Source organism: Salminus brasiliensis, chromosome 23 (assembly GCF_030463535.1).
Source record: "Salminus brasiliensis chromosome 23, fSalBra1.hap2, whole genome shotgun sequence".
NCBI classification, from domain to species: Eukaryota; Metazoa; Chordata; class Actinopteri; order Characiformes; family Bryconidae; genus Salminus; species Salminus brasiliensis.
The window spans coordinates 2,506,862-2,522,954 of record NC_132900.1 but is presented as its reverse complement, the minus strand read 5'-3'; the positions used below and the strand labels follow the sequence as shown (position 1 = coordinate 2,522,954).

The 16,093-nt window shown below is 45.2% G+C and overlaps 1 protein-coding gene across 2 annotated transcripts in view; it reads left to right on the top strand.

Moving 5' to 3' along the window:
- Positions 1–7,982, top strand: part of ccdc18 (coiled-coil domain containing 18) — a 30,859-nt gene extending 22,877 nt beyond the window's left edge. For both annotated transcript variants that reach the window (XM_072669271.1, XM_072669270.1), the window contains exons 24-28: positions 1,272–1,412; positions 2,404–2,541; positions 4,851–5,063; positions 6,315–6,788; positions 7,665–7,982. In XM_072669271.1, the coding sequence (XP_072525372.1) occupies positions 1,272–1,412; positions 2,404–2,541; positions 4,851–5,063; positions 6,315–6,788; positions 7,665–7,709 (1,011 nt within the window). In that variant the 3' untranslated portion in view covers positions 7,710–7,982. The remainder of the gene's footprint in view (positions 1–1,271; positions 1,413–2,403; positions 2,542–4,850; positions 5,064–6,314; positions 6,789–7,664) is intronic.
- The last annotated feature ends 8,111 nt before the right edge of the window (positions 7,983–16,093 follow it).

The following is a 16,093-nucleotide window of genomic DNA, read 5'->3' as shown; positions in this document are numbered from 1 at the left end:
TTGTGATATACACTGAGGAGGTGGAGCTACAGTCTCTCATTAGGGTGAATATTAATAACGCTCTAAATGTAGGTATTGTGATATACACTGAGGAGGCGGAGCTACAGTCTCTCATTAGGGTGAATATTAATAAGGCTCTAAATGTAGGTATTGTGATATACACTGAGGAGGCGGAGCTACAGTCTCTCATTAGGGTGAATATTAATAACGCTCTAAATGTAGCTATTGTGATATACACTGAGGAGGCGGAGCTACAGTCTTTCATTAGGGTGAATAATAATTAATAACGCTCTAAATGTAGGTATTGTGATATACACTGAGGAGGCGGAGCTACAGTCTCTCATTAGGGTGAATATTAATAACGCTCTAAATGTAGGTATTGTGATATACACTGAGGAGGCGGAGCTACAGTCTCTCATTAGGGTGAATATTAATAACGCTCTAAATGTAGGTATTGTGATATACACTGAGGAGGCGGAGCTACAGTCTCTCATTAGGGTGAATATTAATAACGCTCTAAATGTAGCTATTGTGATATACACTGAGGAGGCGGAGCTACAGTCTCTCATTAGGGTGAATATTAATAACGCTCTAAATGAAGGTATTGTGATATACACTGAGGAGGCGGAGCTACAGTCTCTCATTAGGGTTCAATAAAGCTTGTCCATCAGTAGCTATGAAAGGGTGTGTGGGCGGCACCTGGATAGATCAGTTCTTTTTGCTAATATTAGTTTTATGACTAATCATTAATAGGAATTTGTATAAGTGTGTGTAAGTGTGTGTGTTGCAATTGTATAAATAACCCGCACCAACAGAAACTCATCTGGTGCTGTGATTGGTCAGGATGCACATTTATTGTGAAAGCCAATATTCTGATAATGCCTGATGACTGATATATTGTGCAGCCTAATTCAGATGAAGAGTAAACAGACGTTTGCAGAACAAACACTTTGTAAGTCGCTCTGGATAAGAGCGTCTGCTAAATGCCGTAAATGTAAATGCAAACAACCACCGGAATTTGTCTCGGACTGGTGGTCCTAAGCTTTAATGACCCACAGTGTGCATCACTATCCCACCATGTTGAGTGCTGGGACTGACTGAACTGTAATAATGTACAGTAGGTCAGTATATTACACGTTAAGCCCTGGTGATTACTCTTTCTCTCTCTCTCTCTCTGTGTGTGTGTGTGTGTGTGTGTGTGTGTGTGTGTGTGTGTGTGTGTGTGTGTGTGTGTGTGTGTGTGTGTGTGTGTGTGTGTGTGTGTATACCAGACTGCGCTGGAGCATGGCCAGCAGCTGCGCGTGTGTCGAGAGCAGCTCGAGAAGACTGCTCAGGACCTGCAGGACGCGCACACTCTCTGTGATTCACTCAGCAGGCAGCTGGATGATCTCACACAGCAGACCACACAGAAGGTGAAATACACAAGCTGCAGCAGTGTGTGATACGCAGAATGGGTTATTGGTGTGGGAAACCATTATAAAATAATGTCCTTTTATAATCCACTGTCGGTTTTAAGGCCTTTTAAGTATTCAGTCCTTTTACTTTAGTACTGTTAGTACTTGCTTTATTAGTATCCACTATGAATTGTTCAGAATCTAAACAAAGTATCTTCTAGTAGATCTGGCCAATATCACAATGTTCACATGACTTTCTAAGCACATTGAGAATTTTCATGCTTAATAAACGTATGTAATTAGGTATAATTAGACTAGGTGTTCAGACTATTATAGATATCTGAGGAAGGGCAGCAGATGTGAAATGATGACTGTAATCAATATGGGAGAGTATCTGAATAGTAGTGTTTAAGAATCTGTCGCTACTGATGTGTTTAACTATTGTGATAAAGTATTATTTTATTACTATATCGCCCAGCCCCTGCCTTCTAGGCATTGTTTTGTATCCACTGTGAATTTTCCAGCATCCACTATGAATAATTTAGTAATTTCAAGGCATTATTCAGTATCCATTATGTATTGTTCAGTATGTACTCAGAAAAACTCAGAATCTACAAAGAAATATTCTGTATCTACTGTGCATTGATCAGTAACTCCTATGAATTATCCAGACTCCACTATGATTTGTTCAGTTTCTACTGGGAATTGTCCAGTATCCCCTATAATTTGTTCAGTATCTACTGGGAATTGTCCAGTATCCCCTATGATTTGTTCAGTATCCGCTGGGAATTGTTCAGTATCCCCTATGATTGGTTCAGTATCCGCTGGGAATTGTTCAGTATCCGCTGGGAATTGTTCAGTATCCGCTGGGAATTGTTCAGTATCTGCTGGGAATTGTTCAGTATGTTCTCTGAATAATTTGGTAACCACTGTTCCACAGTAGTACTGTAATATAGAAGTACAACCACTAATGTTTTGTGTGTGTGTGTGTCTCTGTGTGTGTGCGTAGGATGCAGAGTTGCAGCGGCTACAGGAGCAGCTGTGCGTAGCTGAGAAGCGGCGAGTGCAGGACGAGGCCAGGCTTCAGACCACGGTCACTTCACTCCAGCACCAACTGGAGCAGCAAAGAGAAGAGCACCACAAGGAGGTAGACCTGCTGCTGCAGCAGTGCTGCACCTCCCTGCTCAATCTGTGTGATATTAAAGCAGCTCAAAAGCAAAGTCTCATCAGCCTCCCCCACCCAACGAACCGTTAGACTTGCCTGTGTGGTTTCTGACACCATCACACATTATCTCTACACTTGATCTAAAGAATGTAGGCTGTCTAAAAATACGAGTAGCAGACGCCTCCAAGCCTGAATGTCATGTGTTTGCAGACGTCATTCTCAGAGCAGACACTTTCCAGATTATGTACAAACCTGATGGGTTTTGAGGAGAGCGTGTGATGATTTAGGCCTTGGGTTTGTAGAGTGCTAACTGTACGTTTCCATTACTTATTAGCAACATTAGCCGTGTAGCTAATGTGCGAAACTAAGAAGACCTTTAAAGCTTCAGAAACCAAACTCTGGTCTTGGCCAGAGTGGGTTAGTTAACAGCTCAATCACACAGCTTAGTTGGTGGCTCTGAGCTTCCATTAGTACATACTATACTATACACTGATCAACCATTACATCAGAACTACCTGACTAATGACTATTGTGTAGGTTATGGGACTGTTATTATTATTATTCTTTTTTATTTTTATTTTTATTTTTTTTCTTCATCTAAACCACCCAAACACTCAATCAAGCTCTTAAAGAAATGGTACAGAAATCACTCCAGCTCCGAAGTCAGGTATGAAAGGCAGGTATAAACTTTATTCAAACATAAAGGCTATAACACGTTAGTCTGAGACAGCCAGCGTTCCCAAAGTACTCCAAATAAGTCTGATTCTGTCTGAGGCTTATATAGAGTCCTTATCTGGTCACTTCCCTTCTCAAGGCATATCACACTCCCCCAAAACAAACACCCCCACGTGACCCTCTCCCCTCCTAAATTCAAGGCCCAGATTTGAACTGCTGGTTATCCTACTCCCGTTGCAGACTGGGTAACCTGGGAAGGCCTGTTTTCTCATACCCTTCCACCTTGTGCCACTTGTTAAAAGGAGCGTCTGCATACTTTTGTCAAGTATACACTAAATGTAAACTGATTTTGACTTTGATCTGGTGTGAGGGAGTGAGTTTTTTTTATTATATATATATATATATATATATATATCCTTTTTTTTTTTTTTTTGACCAAACAATCTCTTCACTTCAGCTCTTTATGACATGTTTGTCTTGTTTCCTCTACTTCTCAGCCCATTCCGAGAAATTCCCAGCTAGTCATTTCCACACGGATATTAGATTTCATGCTTTATTTATTATTCAAACCACAGTTCCCTGCATAGAGTGAAGAAGGATGGCATTAAGGCACTTTGAGCTGTCTGAGCCTTTGGCAGAAGACCGTCTGATGTTTGCACAAATCGGAGTTTGATCCGACTGGCTGAGGATTAGAGTGCAGATTGTTCTTACCCCTATTAGGCGATTTTCAATAGGATGCTGTAACCTGTTTGCTCGGTCACTGTTTACTCAAGAAGAACCTCAGCTAGTTTCAATAGACTAAAATTCAAAGCTCCTCTAATCTTAGACTCTACTAAACACAAGTCAGTATGCAGACCATAATACTCTTCTCTTCACCTGAGTACTCTCAGAAGAGGAGGGTCTTCAGTCTGGGTTTGAAGACAGCGAGTGTTGGACTCTGCCGTTCGGACACCCAGGGGAAGTTCGTTCCACCACTTCAGTGCAGGACAGTAAAAAGTCTGGACGCTCGTCTTCCGTGGATCTGAAAGGATGTCGGGTCGAGCCGAGCCGCACTTGAAGCTGGAAGGGCTCTTGGTGCAGATCAGCTTTTGACCATCGCCATCAAGTTCTGGTGGAGGGGCTGGCTGGTCCAGTCTTTGCTTTGTAGGCCAGAGTCAGGGGTTTGAATCTGATGACCTGGGCAGCAGCTACAGGAAGCCAGTGAAGAGAGAACTCAGCAGAGGAGTGACATAGCTGTAAACTCCACTCTCTTGTCTGCGTCCGAATACTTTTCTGACCCACTGCTCTCCTTGATTCTGCTGATCTGTATCTCGTGGCCTCAGTAAATGTACTAGCAGAGCTGACTAGCTAATGGATCCACATGAGTACCAGATCAGCAGGATCTAGAAAAGTATTTGGACGCTCTCTGGTCAGTCGCCTGATCTAAACGCTGCCTCACTGAGCTCCTCAATAAGCCACATTTCTATACGAACATTTACTGTGCATGTTTTCTTCTCTCATCACTCTCAGAATTCCTCAGGCCACATACTAATATGTATGGGTATGGATAATGCCCAGTGTCCTGTAGTCCACGTTTGTAGCCCTAACCTTTTTCCGCCTCTTCTCCACCTCCTCAGCTCTCTGCTCTGCAGCAGACCCGAGGGCAACTGCTGAAGGTTTCTGACCAGATCTCCAGCAGCCTGCGCAGCTCCCAGGAGCAGCTGACCCAGCGGCTGCAGCAGGCCAGGGAGCAACTGGACGAAGCCAAAGCGGAAGCCGCTACCCTGCGAGCCCAGCTGTGCTCCACTGAGCAGCTCCTGCAGGATGCTAAAGAAACCCTGCTCATTAAGGTACTGTAATGAGGGGGAACTGTGGTGGGGATCAGGGGGTGGGTGTTGCCACATGACACAATTCTGACATGATGTTATTATTGGTTAATAATCTCTTGAGCAAGGCCCTTCACCCTCTCTGCTTCCCAGGCGCCACAGCAATGGCTGCCCACCACTGCGGGCATGTGTGTTCTCTGTTAAGACGGAGGCCAAATTCCATCTGTGTCGAACACTAATGCTGAACATGGCAGTGTTGTCATGTCTTGCATACGGACTGTATACAGACTCCTACAAATGCCTGTAAATGCAGACTAAGTAGTTCCAGTAAGTCTCCTGGCTTTGCCGTTAATGCATTTCTGTATTGATATGTGGTCCTCAGCCCTAATGGACATGAGCATTAAGAACACCGTGTCCTCCTGAAATGACCTAGCCGTTTTATTCTAGGTCAGGAGGACAGATGATTCCTTCATCTTCATAACGAACCCGACTGAGGGAGTTCCCACTATGCTGGCCGTAAATTACAGGGTGTGCCCGAGAGGCGCTAACAAATATTTTCTCATTTGTGCCGAGTAAATAAACCGTTGTTCAGGAGCGGCTGTCAAAGCTACACCCCTCTATTAAGAACCTGTTCAGCCGGCTGTTTTAGGTGCTGATGTGTCGGGCTCATTAAAAGCAGACCTTTCAGAGAGTGAAAGTGGCAGAAGAATGCTTGCCTACAGTAATCGCCATCAGTTATCTTGAGCTGTTTATGCTTTAGGCTGTCTTCCGAATGGAAGGAGGCGACAGCAAGGAAGGACGGCGTTTGTGCCGCGTTCTTGATTAGCCAAGATCAAGGCTAATGTTAAGGGCCAGACGTTTATAAGCTGTAGAAGCTAAACTAAATTGACAAAAGTATTGGGACACCTTATTTATTGTTTGAATTTTTTCTGAAATCGAGGGTTGCGATGAGCTTTGCTGAGGTTGGATGATCACCTCCCCAATTCCCCAGCTCATCCCAAAAGTATTGTGTGGAGGACCCCTCTAGCCCATGTCTGAAATTAGGAGTGGTGCCAATAGGTTCATGTTTATCTGCTTTAGAGAGTCCTATTCTATTGGCAGTGCTTCTCTACAAGGACTAGACAATCTGTGTGTGTTTGTGTGTGTGTGTGCGTGCATTTGCACATTTGTGTCAGCAATAGGTACAAATTAAAAGAGCCGAATTGCATAAAATATAGCGAGTGTATATAGGTGTAAATAGATAACCACTGTCGTCTGTCTCTTTCTCTGTGTCAGGAGTCGGAGATCACACGTCTTCAAGCCAAGATATCCAGCTTGGAGAGAGCCACCGAGCTCCATAATGCCACTCTCCATCATGAGTCCAGCACTCTTCCTTCCATTTCGTCCTCTTTCAAAGAGCTCCAGCCTTACTCCTCCTCCAACAAGGACTGCCTCCCTCACTCCAGCCTCTGCTCCTCCACATCCTGGAATAATGCCTCTTCAGATTCCTCCCTGGAGCTCTCAGAGAGCGTGAAGGCCAGCGTACAGGCGGCTCTGAGGTGTCCCAGTTCTGTAGACGCAGACTGGCAGGGCCTGAACAACCCTGACCTCACCTCAACCTCAGACACGACCTTCAACCCCCTCACCTACATGCTGGATGGAGGAGAAGCTGAGGAACCAGATATGGACACGCTCTCCGGCATGCTAAAGTTCGTCAACCAGACGCTGGCTCTGCAGGAACAGCACTCTGTCTGCAGTTTCAGCTTTCAGGCAAGTACACGCTACTATCCAGGGAAGAAGGCTTTCTACTAGATTTTGGAGGTGCATTGCTGTAAGAATTTGATTGCATTCAGGCGACAAGAGCGCTAGTGAGGTCAGGATGTTTGATGAACAGCAGCCCAACTCACCCTGAAAGTACTGGATGGAGCTCCACCACCATCATTCCAGAGAATACAGCTCTTCCACTGCTAAACTAAATTGACAAAAGTATTGGGACACCTCATTTATTGTTTGAATTTTTTCTGAAATCAAGGGTTGCGACAAGCTTTGGTGAGGTTGGATGATTACCACCCCAACTCCTTAGCTCATCCCAAAAGTTCAGATAAACACCAGCCCAACTCATCCTGAAAGTACTGGATGGAGCTCTACCACCATCATTCCAGAGAATACAGTTCTTCCACTGCTCCACAGCTCAATGCAGGGGGTCTTTATACCCCTCCATAGCCCACATATGGCATTGTTAGACAGCATGGTGCCAATAGGCTCATCTAGTTGATCTGCTCCATGGAGTCCTGTTCTATTAGCAGTACTTTTCTACAGGGACTAGACAAGTTTAATTGCACTTAATACATTCCTAAAAAGGGGTGTCCACAAACATTTGACATGTACTGTATTTTCACCTTCCTGAAGTTCCATGAAGAACCTTTAGAAAGGTCTAAAGAACCATCATATCATGTTCTTTAGATGTAAAGGGTTCTTCACTCTCCCACATCTGTTTTTGGTTCTTTAATAGAACCAGAACCAGAAACCTTCAGTTTGTAAGTGTGAATCAGACCTGTGAGGTTTTAAGAGCTGAAAATCCGAGAGGTCCTGGAGGTCTTTCCCTGATGCATTAACCTCTTTCTTGTTTGGTTTGTCTCTCAATAGGACCATAATCCAGAGGGATACCCTTTTAAAGGAGACATATCGTGACGAACATTATTTGGAAGGTGTGATCAGATGTTCTGAAGACTGCAGCAGCTGTGGACCGAGTCCGCTTCCCTTTACTGTCCATTCAACATCTCAGCAGTGCCCTGGTCACCCATGATTCAGCCTCCTTAGTCAGCCTATACGCACAGTCCATTCGCTTACTGAAAGCAGTCCTGGTTAGACACTTGAAGACACTTTTTTTTATTAGTCTGTGTTTTTGTATTTTGTGGAAAATCCAGTAGCAACATTTTTATATGTCCGGTTTCAATAAATAAAATTAGAGTAAATGGTTTTGGTTGTTTGTCCAGAGGAGTGCCAAGTCCATCGCTGTGGGCACCCACTCAGGCTGCAGCAGGCTAGCCCCGCCCGCTCAGGCTGCAGGAAACTAACCCCGCCCCCTCAGGCTGCAGCAGAGTAGCCCTGCCCATTCTGGCTGCAGATTAGCCCGCCTCATTCTGCCTGCAGCAGTGATTCCTGGTCCGGGTGACGATGCTGCACTACACCGATAAGTCCTTCGGCAAGACTCCGAACACTACATGGCCCAACTCTGTAATATGACTAACTTTGTAAATCACTCTTGTAAAGAGCCTCAGGTAAATGCCATGAACGCCAAAATGTCAAATCTCCACCCACTCGGCCTACAGCAGTTTAGCACCACCCACTCTGCATACAGAATTTCGCCACATTCGCTTAGTCTACGGCAGTTTAGCCCCATTTATGCAGACTACACCCGTTTAACCCCCATCCATTCTGCCTTGAGCCGATTGCCCCCACCCACTCAGCATACATCAGTTTAACCACACCCACTCAGCCGTCAACAGTTCAGATCCACAGTAATTTAGCCTTGCCCGTTCAGCAAAAAGCAGTTCAGCCTCGCTCATTCACAGCTAAGGCATGCAGGCCCGACTCTGGTCCTGGACGAGGATGCATCTCACCTGTCGTCGTTAATAACCCGTTACCTGGGTGATACATGTGTGGATCTCCAGGACCAGGATTAAGCCCTTCTGAATTTAGCATGGTGCTAAATTCGTGCCTTGAACCATCACACACTCTCCTGCTTGAGTGGTCCAGTGTCTGAAACCACTTAATGAAGTCTGTTAGAGATTACTGAACACCTGCACAAGTGTGTGTGTGTGTGTGTGTGTGTGTGTGTGTGTGTGTGTGTGTGTGTGGGGACAGGCTAATTGTTTAGATATTAACTTCCATTACTTATTATAGCTACATCAGCCTTTTAGCTCCAGTGCAAGACATCAGGCACCAAATACACTATAGGGACAAAAATATTGGGACACCTGCTCATTTTTTGTGTCTTCTACTTTCAAGGTTGGAGTAACTGTATCTACTGTCCAGGGAAGAAGGCTTTCTACTAGATTTTGGAGGAGGCATTGCTGCAAGGATTTGATTGCATATAGCAACAAGAATGTTAGTGAGGTCAGCCCCAACTTCTCAACTCATCCAAAAATACTGGATGGAGCTCCACCAACCATCATTCCAGAGAACACTGTTCTTCCACTGCTCCACAGCTCCTCAATGCTGGGGGGCTTTATTATCCCCCTCTACTAGCCCACGCCTGGCATTAGGCAGCATGGTGCCGATAGGTTCATGTTTATCTGTTTCAGAGACGAGCTGTGTGTGTGTTAGGGCTGGGCGATATGGTAAAAATACTGTATCACGATATTTAAAGACTTTTTTAACGATATTTATCACGATACATTTTAATTGTAATCACAGACTCAAAACATCAGTACGGGAGAGGATCTGAACAGTAGTTTGTAAGGATCTGTTACTTAATGCAGTGATTTCTACTCAACGTCTGCTGCTCTTCATCTAATTAACCCTTCAGTCTAATTACGCTGTTAGTAATGAAACCTGCAGCTGATCAGTGTTTATTAAGCACTAACAGTCTCCTCCATATGATCAGAAAAGCTTATTGTCATCACCGTAACACAATTTATCACAATACCATAAAATATAGTCATATTGCCCAGCTCTAGTGTGCGCATTTGTGTGTCTGTGCATTTATTAGAAGGGGCGTCCACAAACTTTTTGGCTGTTTGACCAAAATTGGGGGTGAAACCTTCACTTTAAATGTTCCACTGTTCAGACTGGCTGCTAACCTGAACTCTAATCCCGTCAGTCTGGCTGCGTTTAGCAGGTGTGTCCACAGCCCACAGCTAAAAACCCTGGAGAGCAACCAATCACAGCGCAGTACTGTAAATACTGGCCACACTAATGCCCGAATTACAGCCTGAATCAGACTGATCGTCCCAAAAAGGACAATGTGCATGCTCAGTCGTGGGCTGGGCTTCCAGCTGTCTGAGAAGGTAATGCTGTGTGTGTGTGTGTGTGTGTGTGTGTGTGTGTGTGTGTGTGTACACGCATCAGGTCATGTTTAAACAGGCCTTCTGTTCTAGGCCATTGTGGTTGATCAGCAAACAGGGCGTGGACGTTGTGTTTGCACTTCAGAGGAACAGCTGACAGACATGTTGGTCTTATGTGTGGCAGGTAAACAGTGTGGTCATGTGACTCCCGGGACTGTCTGACCTTCTCATCGTCCACTAATCCAGAGTTCCACCAATTTATTACATTGACCCTTTAAACTGCAAGCCTACTGTTAAGCTAGTAATCTAAACACACTTTATGTCCAAATGTTTGTGGACACCCCTTGTACTGAGTGCATTCAGCTTATTTAAATTGCACCCATTGCTGACATAGATGTACAAATGCACGCACACACACACACACACACACACACACAGCTTGTCTAGTCCCTGTAGAGAACACCTGCCAATAGAATAGGACTCTCTGGAGCAGATAATAAACATCATAAACCTATTGGTACCCACCGTGGGCTAGAACGGTATATAAAGCCCCCCAGCATTGAGGAGCTGTGGAGCCGTGGAAGAACTGTGTTCTCTGGAATGATGGTGGAGGAGCTCCATCTGGTACTTGTGGGATGTGTTGAGGAGTTTGAGATGATGAGGTGGGGTGGGGATGATCATCATCATCATTATCATCCAACATTCTGACCTCACTAACGTTCTCTTGTCGCTGAATGCAATCAAATCCTCACAGCAATGCTCCTCCTCCATAATCTAGTAGAAAATCTCCTCCTTCCCTGGACTGTAGAGACAGTTACTCCAGCAAAAGCAGCATAATCTCTGAACGAGCAGGTGTCCCAATACTTTTGTCCTTTTAGTTTTGGGAAGGTGAGACAGTTTAACAGATGATACACTGATATGTTGTTCAGTGCGTCTCGCAGATACAGGAATATCGTGAGAACTGCAGATGTTGAGACTTCTGCTGTTCTAATTTGGGAAACTTTGGCGTAAAAAAAGCACACTTCTGTTTTGAGAAAGAGGAAATGTGTCGTGACTTTAGTAGGAAGCTCGTCTGGTGTAATATTTGATGATGAAGATTTTTAGTAAATATTTACATTCACCCAAGTTTCAACTCTGTAGTTTTTGTACTTTTCTAATAACTTTTACTTCTAATAATACAAACCAAATAAATCAGCCATAACATTAAAACCACCTGCCTAGAAGCTCAGCAGTGTACCGCCCGGAGAGAGAGTGACCAGCCATGACGAGTTGTGTCCTCTGGAGTGATAAATGATGGCGAGGTGGAGAGTGGTGAGCATCCAAAATCTTGATGTTTTGGAGATTGTCTGACCCAGTCCGAATTGTCCGATTCTTGTCAAAGCTCGGTCTCAGATTCTTCTTCAGCTTTAAGCTATATGTTTTATTTGAGACCAGAGAAGAACATGAGAGTCCAACGCTGGGGAGCAGGTGTCCCAATACTTTTGTCCAAATCATGTATCCATGTTTTCTTACACTGAGTTGGGAAACGTGAAGAAGGGGGGAAAACTCAGCCACTATAGGAGGTGTGTGGACAGGAGCTCATTTTATGGCCAGCAAGGCCCAAGTAGAACCTACAGAACTCTGAAACCCGCGGCTGGTGTGGTTCTGGTTGTTTTTTGGGTTTTTTTTTCCTTCATTTGTTTGCTGTGGATCAGTGATTGTGACCAAAACTCCACATTAGATCATATCAGGAGGATTTGCGGAGTGATGGATTTGTTTATGACCCAGTTACACTGTGCCACTCTGTGCTAGTCAGTGTAGGCCACAGTCGCGTGTGATGGTTGGGTTGGGTTGGGTTGTGGTTGGGAGGGGTGATGTGCTGTGTGTGTTTCTCAGATGCTGAGCAGGATGTGGTTCTTTGGCACACTTTGCTTACTTACATTTGAGTATCTGAATCTCACGTTAAAAGAAATCTCTAGTTTGGTTATTGTGTAGGTAAAGTAGTGAGGATTGTGTTTTCCTGACCCTCCGCCCTCCACCCTCCGCCCCCCTCCACCCTCCCCTCGCTCAGTGAAATCGCTCTCTCATGCTTTACAATTCAAATCCGCCCAGCTGTGAATCTTATCTGTGGATCCGGCTGCTCTGTCGAGTCTGCTGGTCTGTCCGGCCTCTGATGTAATCACCCTCCAACCTCAGTCAATCTACACCTCTTCACAAAGAAAGCCAGTATGGGTGTAAAATACATGGTCAGTTTCTTAGAAACTGTTGCTAGGTTGGTCCATGTGGGGCTTGGAGTGGCTCAGAGGTCTAAGGCGCTGCCGCTGTGGGGGTCATGAGTTCGAATCCCCCGCTATGCTGCTTTGCTCACTCTTAAGGGATGTTGGAGAGCTGGGAACCTGGTGAGCTTGTTGGCTGCCCTAGTGTTGGGTGCTAGGCGGGGGGTGGGGGCGGTTATGAACGGGTGGGTTAATTGGAGGTATGAAATTATGCAAGAAAAATGGGAAAAATTGGACTAAATATTAAAAAATAAATAAATAAACCAACAACCGTGAGATCCATCGTTGTAGGAGAAGAGCTGTGAATGGCTGTGCATCTGACCTAGGAACTGATTTAATTGGTAGATGAGGCCCAGTGTTCTTAGATTAAAAAAAAATAATAATACCTTTATTTTAATATTTATTAATCTTAAATATAAGGTTAAGAAAAAAAGCATATCTAAAAATATCTAAAATTTTCTCCTATATAAATAAAATAAATACATTTACGCCAGGCCTACGAATCCTGAGCGAATCCAGGCCGCTACAGTACAGAGGCCTCCCCAGTGTGGGCCTTGGGCCACCGTTTCCAGAGAAGTGGCCCTAGTGATCTAGTCCCCTACCTGCATGTTCAGCGTGCCGTCCTTAACCCTCAGAATGCTTTCACTTCACTCTAGACATGCTGAAGCTTGTGCACCCGGACTATTCCTTTATTCACTTCTCTATTCTTGCCTCATTCAGGGCTTCATCATTACAGTCAACAGCTTCCTCTTTTTCCATGTATTTCTGAACTTTAAGCTGGACCAAGTATTCCTCATTTCCCCACATAGGGTCGGTGCAGGACTCTCCGGGCGGGTGTACAGTGGACAGTGGATCCTGTGCAGTGAGAGTAAGGTCATTGCTGCTGTCCTTCAAGGCCTAGAAGCAGAAATAAGAGAGGTGGTGTAGGTGTTGCCTTTCAACACAGCTACTGATGACATGGGCAGATATTGTTTAAAAAAAAAAAGACCTGGATCTGATGCAGTGCGGTTATTACACCTTCCGTTTTCCTGCAAACACGTCATGCTACTTCTGCTAAATACCCAAAAACGGATTACAGTACTGTCGAAAACCAGCCAGCGTGTCAGCGGCTGTTTCCTTCTTTGGTCATCACCCAGCCTGCTCTGAAGTCCTTCAAAAATGCCCATCATACATGCAGCATAAATCAATAAGCCAAAACATTATGACCACCCCCGCCCAATATGCAGTTGTTTAGTGTGCTGTCAAATCAGCTCCCCCTACAGGTGACCGGTCACCAAGATGTTCCAGCGGATCATTTTCAGTATCCAGCGCACCAGCCAAAACAAAACGGGGCTCATCGGACCAGGCCAACCTTTCCTTCACGGCTCTGAGGTCCAGTTCTGATGCTCAGGTGTTCATTGTAGACGACGGTGGACAGGTGTCTGCATAGGCACTCAGACGGCTCAGCAGCTACGCAGTCCCATACACAGCAGGGGGCGCTGCACTGTGTGTTGTGATACTGTGCACGTTTCTCTGTGGCACAGTAGCTGCTCCGTCGGTTGGTCGCCCTCACACCACTGATCAGTCCCTACACCTTGGAGCCCCGCTGGTCTGGACAGCACTGTTACCGTACTGTTATCTGTGGGTGGTCATAATGTTTTGGCTCCTTGGGGTTAATGTAGCCTTATAGTCCATTTCATTAATCTTACAGATGTTTAATTGAATGTGTTATTTATAGATTTAATAGGCCACGCCCCCAATCCCCCTACATTCCTCCTGATGTATCATGAGTGTTGTGGTGTTTAGGGCGTCTGGGGTGTTTATCCCTCGGCCTTAGTTAGAGAGGGTCTGTTCGTCTGCTGCCCCGATTGCACGGTTCCTTATGAATTAAATAAAATTTGAGCTTAACGACGTTAAACCCTTTCTCAGCCCAGTGCCTTCCGGTCCTCCAACAGTCGGCATCTGATACCAGTGTAAGAGAGCCCTCATGGCTGGAGGATTACAATAAACACAAGCTGCTGGAGCCAAACATGGAAATCAGGCAGGTCAGGATTCCTCTCTTTAAAGGGCCGGTATCATAGAAATTCTCCCCACCTAAGTGAATGAGAGGACGTTAATGTTTTGTTTAAAAGAAAGTTTGATATAGTGTATAAACTGTGTGTGAAAACCTTAGCTACATTCATTTTGAATGCGCTGTTTTTGTGATGTCACAAAATCCAACAGTGAAATTAAAGAACCCATCTCACTGAAAACGGACTCACTGACTTCTTTACATATTTTTTAAGTAAAATGTTTGATATAGTTTGTTCACTCCATATAAAGAACATTAGCCGCGGAAAAAAAGCTTATTTTGAATGCACTTTTTGTGTTTTTGTGATGTCCTGAAGACGTCTAGGACTTGTTTGACTCTCTGCTTGTTCCCGGCTCTTTAAGAAAACACCCTCTGACATTACAGATGATTCATTCGCCCTGCAAGGACGTTAAAGGGACAGAAGCGCTGTGCTGTTTGTATAGAGGTGGGGTGACAAGTGCCATACATATCAGAGCGTGATTAACTTTCCCTGAGCTCTTCATGCCTGATGTCAGCAGAAATCAACACACACTCACTGAGCACATTATTAGGAACACCCCACTGGGTAGGGCCTCCATTGGCTCCCCAGACAGCCTTAAGATGTCCTGATTCTGGTCCATGTTGGCACCCCATTCCAAAGACGTACCTGGAGAGTTAGAAGAACCCACAATGAAGAACACTGGACTCACTGTCATGTTCTTTAAACCAGGTTAAGAGACTTCATAAACCGTGGTACATGAAGGGATGCACATGGTCAGCAATGATACTCAAACAGTCCGTGGCCTTCAAGCCATGATTCACTTTCACTGGTATCAACAGCCCAAAGTGTCCCCACATGATTACCACCTGACCACCACCTCCACCAGCCTGGGCTGTGCACACAAGGCAGGTTAGGTCCATAGACTAATGCCATTTGTACCAAATTCTGGTTCGACTGTCTGTAGTAAGGTTCCTCAGCAGGCATCCAGATTCATCAGACCAGGCTACGGTTCTCCACATGTCCTCAGCTGTCCAGTGTTGGTGAGCCTGTGCTGAGCCACTGCAGCCTCAGCTTTCTGGTCTTGGCTGAAAGTAGTGGAACCTGAGGTGGTCTCCTGCTGTTGTAGCTCATCCTCCTCAAGGTTGGAGGTGCTGGTGATCATTCTGAGAAGCTTTTCTGCTCTCCACAACTGTACAGAGTGGTCATCTGAGCTACTGTAGCCTTCCTGTCAGCTCCAACCGGTCTGACCATTCTCTTCGATCTACAAGGCAGGCCCATCTGCAGAACCACAGAAGTGAAAATCCCAGCAGATCAGTTTTCAACCCGTACTACTTTTTTGAAAGCAATGCAACATGGAACAGCCAATCAGCCATAACATTAAAACCACCTGCCTAATATTGTGTCGGACCCCCCTTGTGCCACCAAGGCATGTACTCCACAATGCCTCTGAATGTGTCCTGTGGTACCTGGAACATCAAGACATTAGCAGCAGATCCTTTAAGGAGTCCTGTAAGTTGTGAGGTGGGACCTCCATGACCATCAACGAGCCTTCAACGCCCATGACCTTGTCACCGGCCCACCCATTGTCCTTCCTTGGAGCACTTTTGGTAGGTACTGTCTGGCCACTGCATACCGGAAACACCTGCCTGATGTTCTGGAGATGTTCTGACCCAGTCTGACTCGTCTAGAACGTCACAGTCTGGTTCTTCTCAAAGTGTCTCAGATTCTTACGCTTGTCCATTTTATTTCTCCTGCTTCAGAGAGTCCTAATCTATTGGCAG